The sequence below is a fragment of the Nannobrachium achirus genome (assembly GCF_963921795.1).
Source record: "Nannobrachium achirus genome assembly, chromosome: 9".
Lineage (NCBI taxonomy): Eukaryota > Metazoa > Chordata > Actinopteri > Myctophiformes > Myctophidae > Nannobrachium > Nannobrachium achirus.
The window spans coordinates 10651199-10670787 of NC_137818.1; the positions used below are offsets into that span (position 1 = coordinate 10651199).

Here is a 19589-nt window from a genome sequence, read left to right on the forward strand (position 1 = left end):
ATATAGAGATAAGAGGTTTTTGCCCCCGACAGCAACGTCCAATGCATTTCTTTCCGTCAGGCCCGTATTGAAGAGTTGGAGGAGGAACTGGAGGCCGAGCGCGCGGCCCGGGCCAAGGTGGAGAAGCAGAGGGCCGAGCTCTCCAGGGAACTGGAGGAGATCAGCGAGAGGCTGGAGGAGGCCGGCGGAGCCACGGCCGCCCAGATCGAGATGAACAAGAAGCGCGAGGCCGAGTTCCAGAAGGTGCGTCGGGACCTGGAGGAGTCCACGCTGCAGCACGAGGCCACCACGTCCACGCTGAGGAAGAAGAACGCCGACAGCGTGGCCGACCTGGGCGAGCAGATCGACAACCTGCAGAGGGTCAAGCAGAAGCTGGAGAAGGAGAAGAGCGAGCTGCGGCTGGAGCTGGACGACGTGGTCTCCAACATGGAGCAGATCGTCAAGACCAAGGTGAGTCAGAAGGCTGGAGCTGGACGACGTGGTCTCCAACATGGAGCAGATCGTCAAGACCAAGGTGAGTCAGGCTGGAGCTGGACGACGTGGTCTCCAACATGGAGCAGATCGTCAAGACCAAGGTGAGTCAGAAGTCTGGAGCTGGACGACGTGGTCTCCAACATGGAGCAGATCGTCAAGACCAAGGTGAGTCAGAAGGCTGGAGCTGGACGACGTGGTCTCCAACATGGAGCAGATCGTCAAGACCAAGGTGAGTCAGAAGGCTGGAGCTGGACGACGTGGTCTCCAACATGGAGCAGATCGTCAAGACCAAGGTGAGTCAGAAGGCTGGAGCTGGACGACGTGGTCTCCAACATGGAGCAGATCGTCAAGACCAAGGTGAGTCAGAAGGCTGGAGCTGGACGACGTGGTCTCCAACATGGAGCAGATCGTCAAGACCAAGGTGAGTCAGAAGTCTGGAGCTGGACGACGTGGTCTCCAACATGGAGCAGATCGTCAAGACCAAGGTGAGTCAGAAGGCTGGAGCTGGACGACGTGGTCTCCAACATGGAGCAGATCGTCAAGACCAAGGTGAGTCAGAAGGCTGGAGCTGGACGACGTGGTCTCCAACATGGAGCAGATCGTCAAGACCAAGGTGAGTCAGAAGGCTGGAGCTGGACGACGTGGTCTCCAACATGGAGCAGATCGTCAAGACCAAGGTGAGTCAGAAGGCTGGAGCTGGACGACGTGGTCTCCAACATGGAGCAGATCGTCAAGACCAAGGTGAGTCAGAAGGCTGGAGCTGGACGACGTGGTCTCCAACATGGAGCAGATCGTCAAGACCAAGGTGAGTCAGAAGGCTGGAGCTGGACGACGTGGTCTCCAACATGGAGCAGATCGTCAAGACCAAGGTGAGACCAAGAAGTCCTCGACATGGAGAAGATTGTTAAAAGGATAGTTCACCCCCAAAATGACTTGATTACTAAAAATCGATTACTCACCCCATGGAGACGTGACTTCAAGGACTTTCTTTTTAGTTTTTGTCTCATTCCTAAGCCAATAATTTGATGATAATAAAGACCCTCGTGAGTCCGGTAGGAGACACAAAGAGTCTGCATGAATGCATCCATGAATGCATTCGTGTCCCTATGGGGTGAGTAATCGATAGAAAAAAGAAAAGTAATTTTTTGGGTGAACTATTCCTTTATATTAAGACCAAGGTGAGTCGAAAGGCTCCGACATGGAGCAAATCTTTAAGACCAAAGTGAGTCAAAAGTCCTAATTGCACAGAATCAGGTCAGAGTGCATCATTTTGATTCATAATAAATTGATGTCAAAACAAAATGTTTTCAGACAAACTTGGAAAAGTTGTGCCGCACCCTGGAGGACCAGATGACTGAATACAGGACAAAGTCTGAGGAAGGCCAACGATCCATCAACGACTTCACCATGCAGAAAGCAAAGCTTCTGACTGAGAATGGTAGGACAACAACCTTAGCAACAAGTGGGGAGATATAGGCCTATATTGATATCCAGCTCGTTCCATTGTTATTGAGTTTGATTTCAGCTACTGTATAACTGATTTGATATTTAACCTTCAATTAAGTTAAACCTAATTGGAGGCTGATGAATGCGGTGTCTGTCTACAGGCGAGCTCATCAGGCAGATGGAGGAGAAGGACTCCCTGGTCTCCCAGCTGACCAGAGGGAAGCAGTCCTACACCCAGCAGGTTGAAGACCTCAAGAGACAACTGGAGGAGGAAGTCAAGGTACAATAATAGGCTGCAATAAAATGGTATCTGCCATAAATAATCATTCATTCATAAACTGGTTGATTGATTGATTGATTGATTGATTGATTGATTACTTAGTAAAACATGTAAACAGCGCTGTGATGAAAGTTCATAAGAGAACAGGTTCTTTAGTTTTGTTGTGGATTCTGCAACTAACTAAAGCAAACTTTTTAGCTTTTTTAAGACCCAAAAGAGAAATGACACTACAAATGGAACAGTGTACAAATGGAACCAAATGGACCACCAAATGGATTGGGTTCCATTTGTACACTGTCAGAGTTAAGGGGGAGACCTTGATAGTTAACAGTTTTGAGAACCATTGAACTAAATCACTCCCACCTCCTCTCCTCTCTTCCTAACAAAAGGCCAAGAACGCGCTGGCCCACGCGGTGCAGTCGGCCCGCCATGACGCTGACCTGCTGCGGGAACAGTATGAGGAGGAGCAGGAGGCCAAGGCAGAGCTGCAGCGCGGCATGTCCAAGGCCAACAGCGAGGTGGCTCAGTGGAGGACCAAGTACGAGACTGATGCCATCCAGAGGACCGAGGAACTGGAGGAGGCCAAGTAAGCTCATCTAGTTTACTGTCAGAACCGTCACACCTTGACCCTATCCGTCCGTCCGGACGGGTAACACTTGACACTGTGGTTCCCCTGACACATCACTGTGACATCACAGGTGACATCACAGTGATGTCAGATACTCAGAGCATGGATCTCCATATATGGGCATAAACAGGAGACATCACATTGATGTCAGATACTCAGAGCAGGGATCCCCATATATGGGCATAAGTTAGGACGTAGAGCATGGAAGGAACAAATTATTTCAACCAGTTCCTTTCCCCTCCATCAGGTGCCCCGGCTGACTGGGGGGCAGTATAGAGACCAGGATTACAGCATGTTTTCTTGTAAGGTTACCTTCCCTAGGGGACATGGGGAGAACAGCATACTCCACACAGAAAGGCCCTTTCGCCAACCTAGGCTATGGGCACTGATGATGCGGAGGGAGAGAACACTCCCCCTGCGCCCACAGTTGGAATCAGCACTACCGACTACGCCACCGTTCCCTCTCGGCACAATCATTTTAACCATAAAGTAGCCTAGTTAAAGTGCTGTATTACTCCCACTACTTTAGCTGGGGGCCGCTAGCTGCACCTCCAAGATCATCCTGATAATGTGGATTGTTTGATGTTTGGACCCTGTAAATAGGAAGAAGTTGGCTCAGCGTCTGCAGGATGCAGAGGAAGCTGTGGAGGCCGTCAACGCTAAATGCTCCTCCCTGGAGAAGACCAAGCACAGGCTGCAGAATGAGATCGAAGACCTCATGGCCGACGTGGAGAGATCCAACGCTGCCGCTGCGGCTCTGGACAAGAAGCAAAGGAACTTTGACAAGGTAATGACACTTACACATTCTATGGCAGGTATTTATTAATTCAGGTCGGTAACCTTGCCAGCATTGATCCTCATTGATTGTACCTTATTTTGAAGACCCACGAAAGCCACGAAAGTGTCCACGTTGTGTAAATTCACGCTACTGTATCATCGAACAACATGTTTTCTTTCACCCAGAAAAGAAAAGGTTTGACCGCAACTGTCCACCGCATAGTTACGGCCTGTTGAAAAAAAAAGCGTTACCCGGCGATCGACACAATCTGTTGTAGAATCCGAGATAAATGCATTTGTCTGCATCGCCGTTCCATTGAAGTGAAGCCGGAAGCGAATATGCGGATGCCTAGTGCCTAAAGCATCATGGGAAACTGAGTTCCTGCATAACTCCGGGCTTCATGAGACCACGATTTGATATAAAACAATGGATAGACATAGGCTACTCTTCAATGGCACAGAACCTGAATTTCTGAATAAATTAACTATACTCGTCAATGGCAGTAGAAAGACAATATTTAGTAATAGTTCTTAATAGTTCTTAATATGTTGAGTTGTTTGATCCAACTTTACACATGATTTAACCAGGTTCTGGCTGAGTGGAAGCAGAAGTTTGAGGAGTCTCAGACGGAGCTGGAGAGCACCCAGAAGGAGGCCAGGTCTCTGAGCACTGAGCTCTTCAAACTGAAGAACTCTTATGAAGAGTCTCTGGACCATCTGGAGACCATGAAGAGAGAGAACAAGAACCTCCAAGGTAACACGCTTTCATTCATCTTCTTTATATGATGGATGTAGAGCAAGCGGTGTCAAACGCCATCCCGGTCAGATTAGGCGAAATGCGACGTCATGCGGGTCAATTTGGTTCCATTTGTACACTCTCAGAGTTATGGGGGTCCTTGCAAATAAAACGTTCGAGAACCACTTGTACTAGTGGACTCATAATGTGCCATAGTGTCATAGTAAATCAGTGTCATACATTTGTTTTGGGCATTATGAAACATTTGTCCGTGTATGGACTTATTGATGACCACTGCACGTAACCTCCACATCCCACCCCTGTACCCACCGTTTAAATACTTGAAATCTCAAATTAGCAGACACAAATGTAGAATAGACTACTCTGTCCCTGCTATCGACAAATTGTGCTTGTTTCTCTTCTTAAGAATTAAGATTGAAGAGGATACCTTTGCATGGCTGGGACCAATGTACAATAATCCAATACTTTTTTTAAAACAGAGGAGATTTCGGACCTGACCGAGCAACTCGGCGAGGGAGGAAAGAGCATCCATGAGTTGGAGAAGGCACGGAAAGTACTGGAGCAGGAGAAGGCCGAGATACAGACTGCACTGGAGGAAGCTGAGGTGAGACTGGAATAATGCTCCAAAGCTGCCACATTACTTTGTGTAAACAACCTCACCGTATCTTCTACGTACAGCAGTCTAGGTGGGAAAGGACAACTTTGTTTTTTTAAATAAGGGTTCATATTTTAGATAGTCATTAGAGAAAAGAAAATTGGCATGCGTACAAGTGGCTAAATATGTATCAATACATGACTCAATAACCTGGCGATTTCTTTATCACTATTTACAGTAACACTACTAGCCCCCATAAGTCACATCTGCCCATGGAAGATTGTGGTGCATCTTGTGAATGGGCTTATTGTGTCTAATAATACATATCTAGCCACTTGTACGTATGCTCCCACCCACTGAAATCAAAGTAATTAAAATCGCTAAAACGATAGAAAGCAGTAAATGAAGGCATTTTAACACTCATCTTTTCTCTTCTCTAATTACAATCTAAAATATGAACCCTTGTTGTAAAATAAAGTTGTCCTTTAAAGTGCAAGAAAGGGACATTTCTCATATTTCTCATAATTGTGTGTTTGTTTTCTCCCCCGACAGGGATCCCTGGAGCACGAGGAGGGCAAGATCCTCCGGGCTCAGCTGGAGTTCAACCAGGTGAAGGCCGACATCGAGCGCAAGCTGGTGGAGAAGGACGAGGAGATGGAGATGGCCAAGAGGAACCAGCAGCGGGTGGTGGACACCTTGCAGAGCTCCCTGGAGTCGGAGACGCGCAGCAGGAACGAGGCCCTGAGGCTGAAGAAGAAGATGGAGGGAGACCTCAACGAGATGGAGATCCAGCTCAGCCAGGCCAACAGGCAGGCGGCCGAGGCCCAGAAACAGCTCAAGGGACTGCACTCCCACATGAAGGTATAGTGATGTTAGGGACTCCACTCCCTCATGAAGATATACTGTAGTGGAACTGTGAAAACTTAAACACTGATGACTCTGAATCTTGTCAATATTGTTTCCATATCATCACCTTGCTGAAATAATAGCCTACTAAATAAAAAGAAATTGAGGAAAATTACACTAAAAGTTACACTCTTTACTGTCACACACAGGTGACTCATTAATAAATAAATGTAACCGCAAAGTGGCAACAAGGTCAAAGCATGTAAGAAGATTATGAGACACTGACGAAGTGGAAGATGACACTAATGGGGCTTTCTCAAAAGTTTTACGTTTGTGTAGTCAAAAACTCCAGGACAAAAATTCACTCGTCCTAGACAATTTGCCCTCCTGGCCCCCATACTGTGGAATAAACTCCCTGTCGCACTTAGAAGTACAGACTCACTCCCTAGCTTCCGCCGCGGACTGGGAGACTCACCTCTTCAGACTCCACCTAAACCCATAGCACTACTGTAACACTGCCCCTTCCCTCGTTGACCACACATGAAGCTACGTAGATACTGTAGCATTTCTTTACTGATTAGGTGCGTGGTCTACCTATGTTATTTTTTTTCTTCCTAGATTGATATTTCTATGCATTTGTTGTATTGTTGTTGATGTTCTGACATATTATCTAGCTTATTATATTGATGTATTACCTGCTTATTGTAAGTCACTTTGGATTAGTTTTGTCCGTATTCTGAAAAAAGGCCATTATTTTAGCAGATGACGTCATGTAAGTTACGTCCAGAGACAAATAGGTGACATTTCTTGAACGGTTGACATTTCAACAGGACTCCCAGCTGCAGTTGGACGACGCTCTTCGCGCCAACGACGACCTGAAGGAGAACATCGCCATCGTGGAGAGACGTAACAACCTGATGCAGGCTGAGCTGGATGAGCTGCGCTCCGCGGTGGAGCAGACGGAGAGGGGGCGCAAGCTGGCCGAGCAGGAACTGCTGGATGTCAGCGAGAGAGTCCAACTGCTGCACACCCAGGTATTTCAGTCCAGGGGTCTTCAACAGGGGGTCCGGGACCTCTAACCTTTTTTCTGCATGGGCACACTTTTCATGTCCCAAGAATCCATGGGCACACCAACATAATACGGAGGTGTAAATATCGTCACTGTCGGGCGGAAACCTTGTAGCTCCAAGTTTCAAATTTGTATGTTTCTTCGCAAAGTAAAGTCCTGCTTCGTCATACAAGGCTGTCGCACAACAGTAGTGAAAACAGCAGATCTACAAGCACACAACGTGTGCTTGTAGATCGGCTGTTTTCACTAGTTTAAACCATTTTTAAAATGATAAATACAATACTGGCTTTCAAGCAGTTTCAGGGGGCACACTTGACCCTTCTCAGGGGCACACCAAAGGTCCCCAGGCACGGTGGTTGAGAAACACTGCTCTAAGGGGTCCTCAGAGTTACTACAGGGGGGACGCCAAATCTTTGTGATAAGATCATTCTTTTAAGTTAACAACTTGAACCCTCACATCCCTATTCTGAGGAGAACTTTAGCCAAAAATAGCAGATCTACAAGCTCTCAACACAACTACAAGCCACACATACCAATAATTCATTGAGTATGCCTGGTTGTCCGGTGGGTGGAGACCCAGCTGAAGTTAGCCACACCCACAAAATGGCAAAAGGGGAGGGGCTGAGTTTATGATGTCATTAACTGCATCAAGACTGCATCAAGTACGTTATTTCCAGGTCCGTTTTTACCAATTATAGAGGGTTTAAGTGGTACCGGATATGCAGCTCGGCAAATAAAATGTTCTGCACCAGGATAACAATTGTATTTCTCGATAATGACCGATGAGCCAGACGTTATCCCTTACTTAACATCTCCCTTGCTGTTTCCCAGAACACCAGTCTGCTGAACCAGAAGAAGAAGCTGGAGGGAGACACGTCGGGGCTCCAGAGCGAGGTGGACGAGGCGGTGCAGGAGTGCCGCAACGCCGAGGAGAAGGCCAAGAAGGCCATCACGGACGCCGCCATGATGGCCGAGGAGCTGAAGAAGGAGCAGGACACCAGCGCCCACCTGGAGCGCATGAAGAAGAACATGGAGCAGACCATCAAGGACCTGCAGCACCGCCTGGACGAGGCCGAGCAGATCGCCATGAAGGGAGGCAAGAAGCAGGTCCAGAAGCTGGAGTCCAGGGTGAGAGTAATGTACTGTATAGTTAATGAAGGGAGGCAAGAAGCAGGTCCAGAAGCTGGAGACCAGGGTGAGAGTAATGTACTGTATAGTTAATGAATGGAGTCCAGGGTGAGAGTAATGTACTGTATAGTTAATGAAGGGAGTCCAGGGTGAGAGTAATGTACTGTATAGTTAATGAAGGGAGGCAAGAAGCAGGTCCAGAAGCTGGAGTCCAGGGTGAGACACTATTAACTAGGGGTGTAACGATACATTTTAACAGCGATTCGATACATATCACGATACATGGTTGACGATACGATACATGGACGATATTGGTTCATTCATGATGATACGATACGATTCGATTCAATGATTTAAAATCGATATAGTAACTATTTAGCAAAGAAATTAAATCTGTGTGAAAGGTGTGGATAGTACAGGTTTTTAAGGGAAACATGTATTATTATGGATATAAATAAGTAAACAGTGATGATCTGCCAAATACATGGTCATTGTATATGGACAAACCTGCACCTTGACATGAACCCAGAGATTACACACATTTATTGATAGACCGGTGTAGCTATATAGAAAGGAAAAGTAATGAAACCCCTTCTTTTCAATTTCTTTCTTAAAAATGATAAATACAATGCACAAGTAGGTAGTATCGATACAATCGATTCTTTTCACTGCCGATTCGATATGATACAAAATAAAACGATACGATTCGATTTTAGCTGTTTTCATTTCGATATACTTCGATTTTTTAAGTTAAAAACGATATTTCGATACAGTTAATATACCGTTACACCCCTACTATTAACCCATTTAAGAGATAGTAATAAAAAATCAAACCTCGGTTCGAATCGGTGAATCTGGGCAGCTTTACCCTGTGTGTGTGCGCTCTTCTCAATCTGTTCCTGTCTGTCAGTAGTTTACAGTACAGTACTGATGTGAGGAGGCTGCGGAACAGCGCCCTCTTCTGGTCACCAATTGTCATTGCAGCTGTTTATGCTGGACGGGACAGACAGGGCATGAGACACACAAAGCTATCCATAGGGAGCGTTGTTTCTCACCGCTCACTCCTCATGCACTGAAGGAAGCATGAGCTCAGTTCGGGGCCCTCGAAAAAAACAAAACAATTATCGATTACTCACCCCATGGAGACTTTTAGGCTTTCTGATCAATGACAATTGTCAGAACCTAAAATAACCGGAGCAGGAACAATATGGTGACCAACATATTGAGAAGTTAGATTGTTTACATCAAACATGACACTGCTTTTTAAGTGGGATGCTATGCCATTAGGCTTGATTCTGGCCGTGTAATCTCTGCCTTCATAATTCACTCACTGATTTTCCCCGTTAAACACACCTTGTAGACTCAGGCATGTGCTTTTCTTTTAAGGTAAGGGAGCTGGAAGTGGAGGTGGAAGCGGAGCAAAGAAGGTCAACTGATTCCGTCAAAGGAGTTCGCAAATATGAGAGACGCATCAAGGAGCTCACCTATCAGGTACAATCCTTAGATCAGGGGTCTTCAACATTTTCAGGCCAAGGACCCCTTAGTTGAGAGAGAGAGATGAAGCAGGGACCCCCCGCAACCCATAGATACCATATAGTTCCATCGACAGCACAATCATCAGTGTATTTTGGATTCATGTACAGTAAATGTGTGTTTCCACTTGAACCATCAATACTTAATAAACTTGACCTTTCACTCTGTACTTAGTCTGCTCTTTTACCACTCTACACAAAACCTCTTTGCCGAAAATAGCCGATCTACAAGCTCACAACGCCTCGCAGCGCGAGGCGTTGTGAGCTTGTAGATCTGCTATTTTTTGTTTTTTTGTTTTTGTTTTGTTTGTAAAGTTCTCAGAATATGGACGTTAGGGTTCAAGTGGTTAATATAAAAAGGAGGAAAAAGGTTTCTATCACACAAAGATTTGTAGGACCCCCTGTAGTAACTCTGAGGTCCCCCTAGCGCTCCCGGACCCCCTGTTGAAGACCCTTGCTTTAGATATTGAGCACAGCTTTTGTTTTAACACGTATAGCTGAATTAAATATCAATGACAGTGATTAATCAATGTCTTAACGATGCAGACGGAGGAGGATCGTAAGAACTTGAGCCGCCTGCAGGACCTGGTGGACAAACTGCAGCTTAAAGTCAAGTCCTACAAGAGAACTGCAGAAGAGGCTGTGAGTATTTATCAGCAATTCTATCACTATTATTTCCTAATAAATGTTGCGTTTTTTTTTTTTTTTTTTTCTCCTCAATGAGTAAATGTCTATATTATGTAGCCCCCACAGCTAGTACCAGCCATGAACCAGCGACAACAGCCCTGCTAATCGGGGCTCAGCCCTATTAGCACGACTGGTTGTGCGTTGAACTGGCGAGTGGGAGTCCCGGGTTCAATCCCCGCTTCCGTGCATCACTACATATTTGACCTATGATATGACATCACATAGTTGTGACATCACACAACTATGTCCCTTGTATGCCCATATGGAGATCCCTAATGTCATCAATATTAAGCCCATAGCTTGGAATGCCCATACATTAGACTTATTGTGTGAGTCTCATGTGGTCTATAACATAAGACATCTATGATGTCAGACGTCAGTCATATGGGAGAATATTTTGTCCACATTTTGACCAACTTTAACAACCAACCGCAACTCGAATCACACTTGCAAATGAATGCCGTCCTGTGCGAATTCCGTCCTGCGCGACCTCGCCCTTTGGGGCAAGGTCGCTTTTCGCCCTTAGGCGTCTTACTGGTTATTATTATTACTATTATTACCTTGCATAATCCCCAACATTATTGTATTTTAGGAGGAACAAGCCAACAGCAGTCTGGGCAAGTTACGTAAGCTGCAGCATGAGATGGACGAGGCAGAAGAACGGGCCGACATCGCTGAGTCTCAGGTCAACAAGATGAGAGCCAAGAGTCGTGATACGGGCAAGGTGAGCAGCTAGTGAGAAAAGACCAACAGGAGTGACTATACAGGCCATTATGAGCATGTACACACACATACACACACACACGCGCACGCACACGCGCACACACACCGCCACACACCTATTTGAATAACAGATCTATAAGCTAACAACACATGATCTTGAGGTTCGGCTATTATCACCAGTAAGACTCCCTAAATCGGGAGATAAACGACCGTCAGGTCGCATACACAAACTTTAGAAGGCAATGGTAGCCAATCAGGGGGGGAATATGGCAAATGGGACAGATCCATGTTGATGACATGACTTAAGAGATACTGTTAGCGTGATTGTATTGCAAAATATGTAGGAGCAGTGTGCAAACATTTGTTTTGCATGAATCAGCCTCATGGTGGCGCTAGAAAAGTCGAAAAAACATTTAGGGAAAAAATCTAACTACTGTACCAAATATGTACGTGCAACTTTTAAACCCAAATTATAATAAGCGTGCATGGCAACACTTGTAAGCATCTGGTGGCAAACATCACTATTTCATGTTTTTATTTTATTTGAAAACATTAAGCAGATGTGAAAGTGACATCTCAATATTAATATTTATAATCTTCTTTTTTCCTCTTACAGAAAGGTAAAGCAGATGAGGAGTGAGGCTCCCTGACAGACCCTTCTAAGGAAATCATTTTTCTCTTATGCAACATAGCAGAAAAATGAAGAAGGCAATCTAAAAGTGTTCTGGTGAAATTATTTTCCTCTATGCAACATAGCAGAAAAAATAAAGCAATCAAAAAGCATTCTGTGTCCTGTGTCTACCTTTTCTGATGTACAGTACACTATATAGCCTGGTATGTATCAGTTTGTTTTTTATCAAAATAAGATTTTCATGACATAGACGTATTCATAAAATAGATTGACAATTGTTGAGTCTGTATGTAAGTCATACAGTATGTTTTTATTTACAATTTAAATGTACATGGCAATATCAATCTAATAAAGACACAACATAAAACAATCCAACATGAAACAATGCATTACAAGGATACAGGATAACTTCATACATGAAGATAAAAACAGTCTCATGGATATGCACCTTATAGTATGTTATCAAATCACAGTGAAATGCTCCTTTGGAGCAAAATGAAACCTTTGATCAATTATTGCACGATGACAATGGAAAAACCCAGGGTCTAACTGAAGATGCCTAGTTCATTCAATGTGAATGTACTGAGCTCAATTTGAGGTGGAAATATGTAGAGCCCTTTGTCAAACCTTGTTTAAACAAATAGATTAAGCATCTGGAAAATAACAACTAGGAGACAACGCAATAAAATAAAATAAAGGCTCAGTAAATTCCCTTATTAAACAGAACAGGGCTCAATTAGTCTTCATTGATTTTGTACTTATTTAACTTACTGTACAAATATAAGGTCGCCAGGTCGGTATCAAAACCCTTTTTTATGTACATGCAAAAAGTACTCGAGTAGAATACGTTCAGATGACAAGTGTGTACTGAAATCACTAACACAACTCAATGTGCTTGTGTCTGCTGTATGACTCATCTTTCCTACTAGCCTACTTGTATTCAGGAAACAATCACATGTAATCTTATCTCACTACGTCCTGGTCCCAGACTGCAGAATGCTGATAGTAAGTGTACATATCAGGTGATTATCAGGTGACTAGCAGCAGTCAATGCAAACTATTGACAACGTGGGGTCAAAGGTAGAGTTCATGTTATTGTAGCATTCCATTCACGTAATTCCGTTGACAGTGAAAACAAACAAACACGAACAAATCTCCATATTCTTTTCATATATACCAGTAAGACTCCCTAATCGGGAGATAAGCGACCGTTGGTCGCTTATCTCCACAAATAGGCCAAAAGTTTGTTTTACCAATTATTACACTCTATGTGAACATTTACATCAACAAATCCCAAGTACTATGCAGAACGACCCATTTCAAGTTTTTAATGTACAACAATATTTAGAAAATAGGTCTACAAGCTGACAGTCCTCGTCCCTTATATTCCCATTGGTTATATGGAGATCTCAGTGTTTGTCAGTCCTTGTTCATTTATGCCCATATATGGACATCTCTATATCTACTGTAACAGTCCTTGTCCCTTTATGCCCATATATGGAGATCTCTTAACTGTAAGTCCTTGTCCCTTTTATGCCCATATATGGATATTCCTGATGTCATCAGTATATGAACATATATGGGCTTTCTGATATGCCCATATATGGAGATCTCTTAACTGTAAGCCCTTGTCCCTTTTATGCCCATATATGGATATCCCTGATGTCATCCGTATATGCCCATATATGGACTTTCTAATATGCCCATATATGGAGATCTCTGTATCTCCATATATGGGTATAAAAGGATACTTCAGGTCTGACATCAGGTTTGTTTATATTGGGTTGCTAGGTTTGACATCACAAACTCTATGGGCCATCTGACCTAGAAATCTATATTTGGGCATAGATGACTCATCGTGACCTCATCACACACGTGCGGTCGACCGCACGTGTGACCGACGGACGGCCGGTGGAGGTTTTCATACTAAACTGCGACCTTACGGTCGCAATAAATGATATGACATTTTTGATAGCAGCTCAACTGTGGTGGTGAGACACAATTGAAGAGATCACTCCCTTGATCACATGGACTGAACATTACCACAACGCCATATAATATCTTGAACGCAGGATCCGATCAGCACAACATTTCGACGCATATGGCCTCCGACGCTATTCCTCCCGGCGAATTCCTCGGGTCCCGGCGGCCGCAACCAACGACTCGCGTCATGGGAACCACACTTGCAATTTCCTGAAATTGAAGCTTCCTAGTTCATACTCGCGGTTGGTTCCGCATCGTGTCTCAGACTGATCTATAGGTGCCCGACACAGCAAATGTTCAGTTCAAGCATGCAGCCGTGTTGCTGATCTGACCTCCATGATTTACCTCATAGTGGTTGTAGGGTATGGTGTCTGAGTTAATTATTGATATTGTGCTTCTGAAGATTCTTTATGAGACACAAACACAGACGACAATGATTTCAATTAACAGGTGAACAGAGGAACGAATACATAAATAAATACATACTTAAATAAATAATAGAAAATGGCAACAAATGCTAAAGAACAGCCATGCAAGAATCCCTCATTTTTCCAATAATGGTCAGCCCTTTAAAATAACGTTAAAGACAAGTATACATTCATATTCATCCAACCTGTGACAAACACACATTATTATTGCAAATATACAAACATGTATGTGTGCATATTTTCCCAATACAGAGGCAAATATTACTTAAAAATAAATATATATGTATTTAAACCATTTTCAACATTTCAGCATTATATTATTCCTTTCAAAAGCACAAAGTGCAAATCCAGATGATTATGCCTCAACAGGGTGGGCCGGTAGGCGAAGGTTAGACAGGGTGGGTTGGAGGAAGGTGATTGGATGGACAGGGTGGGTAGGGTGAAGGTGATTGGATGACACAGTCTTTGTGGGCGGGTCTTCAGGAGTAGATGGTGATGACCTCGCGACCTCCTCCGCGCACCAAGAGGACCCTGTTGAGACCCTCGGTGAGAACCTCCAGGAACTCCATGTCTGAGACGCACAACCACAGTCAAGGAACACAACTTATAAAGGCAGGTCTTAACCGCACAGAATCTCCCACGATTTGCATCGATAAGCGTTGTTTGCCCCCAGGCTGCCGACAGGGAGCTTATCGGTAGGTTTTCGGCAGCGGGTCGGGATCGTTATCGACCAGTATCGACGGAAAACTGGAAGACTGGACTTTCCCAGTTTTGTAGAGTCGCCCTGGCCCGTCGGTAGAATTGAGGGGGTTGTAGAGTGGACAGTTTGCTACTGCTGCAGAACCATACACGCCTAAACAAGCCAGAGATCGCACATTTGAACTAAATGCCATATTCTCAATCTCAACTCTCAATTCCTATACCAATCAACTCCAAAGCAAAGCTAGTAAATAGTGCTGTGTGCACAACTGCGTACAGGAACTACAGTCGGTGTACAGTCAGCTCTAAAAAAAATGTGCTTTGTTTTTTGCAGTTCTTTGTAGTTCATTGCAGTCTGTGAAAAGTTAGAAAGAGTCTACAGTCTTTTTGGTGTGGAGTCACCTTAAGACACATGGGATGGGGACAATAATCAGCAGTTTCGGTAAGGTAAGGATAGTTTTCACGTGAATAACTAGACGGTAAGCCGGTTAAGGATACAGTTTTCATCGCCCAAGCGGTTCTTTGGAGGTCCCGGCATGTTGAGCAGAACCAACTTGGCCTCCTTGGATTTCTTTAGGATGATTTCGTTCAGTCTCAGGGCTGTGTGCATGCGCCGCACATTGAGCTGGTTCCTGTGTAGGGCATGAGTTAGGGTTTAGGAAGAATGCTGAAGGGTCCTAAACTGTATTCATACATTTAAAAATAAGTAAATAATAAATAAAACATTTCAGGTGCAGGGAGAAGTTTAGTGAAGTTGTCAAAAACACATTGATGTGGAATGGTTATTGTGGAAAAAATATACCAGGTAAAGATACAGTAGCATCAAAACATAACTTTTGTTTAATTGAAAAAAAAAAAGCCAAACATAGGCAGCCAATAGGCTCACAAGGCTTTACAAAGACCAACAACAGAGTAAACAGTGCTACAAAGTAACTAGTTGCTAACTAAATAACACATCTGACAAGCAACATATTAGCATGCATCAGCAGTAGGCCTATATGACTAGGCAACATCATAGTAAAACAAAAAGATACTTACAGATTTTCCCACTCTCTGCAGCATTGAAAGGAGACAATAATTATGAACTGACAGAGCTCTTCTTGCATTACAGTACATCCAACCCCTCAGGTACGCTCAGGTACAGTCACAAAATGCTGAGAGTTCATTTATCTGTGAGAATGCACCAGTGGCATAGCCAGGAATTAATTAGTGGCTAGGCCTGTCATGAAATGGGTGGGCACAGTGTGCATTGTGAAATAAATACATAAATAAACACATCATTTATTAATTTATTAATTCTTATTTTTTTCCTCCAATTTCCTAAAAATGTCCTAAAATACTCAGTTAGAAATGTACACCCACTGCCCAATTTAGCAGCTTTTTGGACCACATTATGTTATGTTATTTTAATTGTTGTAAGGAAGATACTGATATCAGAATGGATACGCATTACGCACGCACGCACGCACGCACGCACGCATGCACACACACAAAACTTTACAAAAAACTAAAAATATATAAAAAGTTGTATCTAAATTACATGTATGGTGATACATGTAATAATTTGTAATAACATGTAATAATCTGGGGACCTCCCTGGGGGTACCGACCCACAGGTTTAGAACCACTGCAATAACTCACGGCTTCATGTTGAAGAGGTCTTTCACCCTGTCTGGGTTCCCTGCTGCTGCTTGGCTCCTTCCCCTTGTCGCCCCTGTGTCATCCGTCCAGGTCCTCTGCACGTCAGCGCCATCTAGGGGCACAGCGGGGGACGTGGGGCTGGTGTTGTCCGGGGCAGAGTTCTGATTGTGGATCAGCTGCACCTGTTGATGGTGTAAAGGAGCAGGGGCGTCACAAGGGGGGGGGGAAAGTGGGACTGAGTTACTAGGGCCCAAGATACTTTAGCTATTGAAAAATAGCAGATCTACAAGCTCACCTCGGAGGAAAGCCTGGTATAAGTTTACAACGGGCCGTCTGATCCGGTTTAGGCTGGATGGCATCCTAGACCGGATGGCGAACTGCTGATTGTTTCCCCAATCCCGATTTAAATGCTAGAGAAGTGTTAGTCTTGCCAGTCGCTCCGAGTTGGACTAAAAGATTGAACAAACGTATCAAAAAATAAACAAAACTACGCCGCACATCAAGGGTCTTTACTAAAATTATGTCCTTGGGAATGGTTTTGGGTTAAAACTGTTTCTGGTTTGGTAGTTCTGGCCAAAGTGTAGTCCGTTTGTAATTGTGACTACAAAATGATGTACAAAAAGACCGGATCTTGGAAGCGATCCCAGGATACATCCCCTGTACTTGCCGAATGGTATGTGTACTCGGCAAGTACATATAAATGGCTACAATGGTCAAGATATGAAACATAATGGGAGAACCTCTTCTTCAGATTTTTTGGCGCCACTGGCTCCCTCGTCAACGCTGTTGCGCCCCCGCATGCTGGATCTGCTTTTACGTCGGAAGGACCCACGGGAGTAGTCTGTAATACTTTGGATCTGTTGAGATTAAAGATGAGAAAACATCTTAAGTTATTTTTAAAGAAGTCATGGAACCAGTGATGAATAATACAACAGCTCTATGGTGGACAAGATTTGCTATACCAAATATTTTGTGGAAATTATCCCATAAACCTTTTGTCAACATCACTCACTCCTTTCCAAATGACACCACTCCACTGAAACAAAACATTGGATTTTTTTGTGTGCATTTGCATTGGTCACAAGTGTTCATTTTGATATGTAATTATCTTCATATTTTAGTCATCTGAAAGGTTTTAGTCTAGTTTGAGCAAAGAATAACAGTTAAACTAAGACAAAATGAACAAACGCTCGCACACTGACGGGCTCCATTTAAAGAAACAATACATTCATTGCAGCCTTTCAATAGGTCCTTGAAATAAAAAAGGTTTGTATCTGAACTGTACTGTCCCTGTGCTGTCATTTTCCTATATGCGAACTGCTGATAACGTATTAAATCAATCAATCAAAGAACCACTGGTATTGTAATTGTCTAGCAGAATTGTTTAGACAGTGTGATAAAAAACGGTTCCAAATATGATGGAACCGTTTCCATTTCTTAATGTTAGATCCGGTTGCCACGGTTCCTCCCAGGGACGTGCAGAGAATGTTAAGAGTGGCAGGGTCTGATGAAGGTCTGAAGAGACTGAAACGTTGCTGAATAAGGTTTTTGTAAGTGAATACAGTGTGCGGGACTCCTTCCCTCTTTTCATTCACTGTTCACCTGTCACAGTAGGTGTGCAAGAGGACCTCTCTTCTGAGAGAGGCAGGGGCTGACATTTCTAAGAGGGCCTTTTGGTGAGAATATCGAAAATAGCTGACCTCACAACGCTCACAATGCCGTCGCAGCGCTTGGAGCTTGGAGGTCGGCTATTTTTGGTGCTTGATACCACACTGAACTAAGCATAATCAAGTCAATGCTGGAGATGTGGCGTAACGGGCAATTCTTTCAACATAAGATGCTGCATTCGAGTTCAGGAGAGTTTGGACAAGGCAATTCTCTCGAATGCTGCCTTCAGGTATGGCATGGAAAGGGGGCATTTGCGTTTCTTTCATCATAGTAAAAACAGCATTCATGGGCTGGAGAGGGCACTTTCCAAAAGGGCAGGGGCTCAAGCCCCCTTTGATGTCTATGTGTGCATGTGCCTGGTTCCTCTGGTTCCACTTCCAGATCAGATACTGTCCCACCACCCACCTCTCTCTCCTTCTCGTTCTTGGTGAGGTGCATCTGCTTGAGGATCTCCGTGCGCTGCTCCATCACCAGGGTCTTCTCATAGGTGTAGGCTGAGATGTCGCTGTCGTGCTGCGGAAGGGAAGTGTGTCACACATTATGCAACGGCTCAGGTAGGTAAGCGGGTAGATAGCTTTATTGATATTCAACATACTTAAATACTTGAAATGCATCATTTAGTAAGCCAGTGGAACGGAATTTCCACTGGCTTAATCTAAATCTAAAATAATCTAAAACTACTCCTAGTTAAAAAAAAAAAAAGATATAACTAGCAAGACGCCTAAGGGCGACCATGTCTTGGCTGTCTGGCCACTGCCAGTGATGTATATCGGACCAGTTACCCATATACAGTATGGAGACCCCTGGTACCCATATAGAGAGATCCATGTACTGTATATGGAGATATGCTGTGAGACACCAAACTTGCTTACTCAGTTATTCGTTATGTGAAAGTCCTATGACGTCTATGACATCTGGCATCATACAAACAATCCCTTGTATGCCCATATATGGAGATCCCTGTGTGTAGAACCAGCCACCAGGCAAACCCATAGAACGTAAAAAGGCGTACACGTCTGGACGGACGGAGACATGATGTACCATTTTATATACTAAACTGCGACCTTCGGTCGCAATCGTTAATGCTATGCTCAATAACAAGTTTGATAAGCCCAAAGCTTATTTATACCGGATACTCAATAAATGTGTTATCGAATTTGTGGCGACCCTTGTTTCGAGCTCCACCCCTACTTCTCATGTCCTTCACAGGTGTTACCAACACATACTAATGAAGGCTCTGTTTAATTCATGGTCAAACAGAGTCAGGGTGCTGATATTGTTGCATGTTGGCTCACTGGAAACACTCTGCTACACCAGTGGGTCTCAAAGTGTGGTCCAGGGACCCTCATTACACATTGCAGCGCTCGAGGACGCATCAAACGGACTCCAGACCACCTCCCGAGTTATTGCGACCGCCAGGGAGCAGTTTACTACCAAAACCTCCACCGGCCGTCCGTCCGTCGGTCACACGTCACACTTAACTGCGCAAAAAGACCAAGAATCCCTAGATATCGTTGCCCGAATATTACCAGATACAAGTCATGTATGATGATATCCGGATTGGATACTCTCCGAACAGCAAGTGAAATACATTTCA

At 44.2% G+C, this 19589-nt stretch overlaps 1 protein-coding gene and 1 pseudogene across 2 annotated transcripts in view; one reads left to right on the forward strand and one right to left on the reverse strand.

Annotated features, from left to right (window-relative positions):
* LOC308291736 (myosin-7-like) overlaps positions 1 to 11582 on the forward strand; it is a 61327-nt pseudogene extending 49745 nt beyond the window's left edge. The window contains exons 37-52 of the transcript in view: positions 61 to 450; positions 945 to 1087; positions 1225 to 1279; positions 1786 to 1912; positions 2082 to 2200; positions 2590 to 2786; positions 3432 to 3615; positions 4194 to 4359; positions 4842 to 4966; positions 5510 to 5818; positions 6634 to 6837; positions 7704 to 8000; positions 9387 to 9491; positions 10079 to 10174; positions 10812 to 10943; positions 11559 to 11582. The product of the transcript in view is annotated as a myosin-7-like (transcript). The remainder of the gene's footprint in view (positions 1 to 60; positions 451 to 944; positions 1088 to 1224; positions 1280 to 1785; positions 1913 to 2081; positions 2201 to 2589; positions 2787 to 3431; positions 3616 to 4193; positions 4360 to 4841; positions 4967 to 5509; positions 5819 to 6633; positions 6838 to 7703; positions 8001 to 9386; positions 9492 to 10078; positions 10175 to 10811; positions 10944 to 11558) is intronic.
* A 2881-nt stretch (positions 11583 to 14463) lies between these two features.
* LOC308291737 (solute carrier family 12 member 5-like) overlaps positions 14464 to 19589 on the reverse strand; it is a gene marked incomplete at both ends in the record, with an annotated part of 90064 nt that continues 84938 nt past the window's right edge. Inside the window, 6 exons of the mRNA XM_080733865.1 lie at positions 14464 to 14555; positions 15182 to 15315; positions 15722 to 15736; positions 16325 to 16506; positions 17065 to 17181; positions 18398 to 18505. Coding sequence (XP_080589991.1) covers positions 14464 to 14555; positions 15182 to 15315; positions 15722 to 15736; positions 16325 to 16506; positions 17065 to 17181; positions 18398 to 18505 — 648 coding nt within the window. The remainder of the gene's footprint in view (positions 14556 to 15181; positions 15316 to 15721; positions 15737 to 16324; positions 16507 to 17064; positions 17182 to 18397; positions 18506 to 19589) is intronic.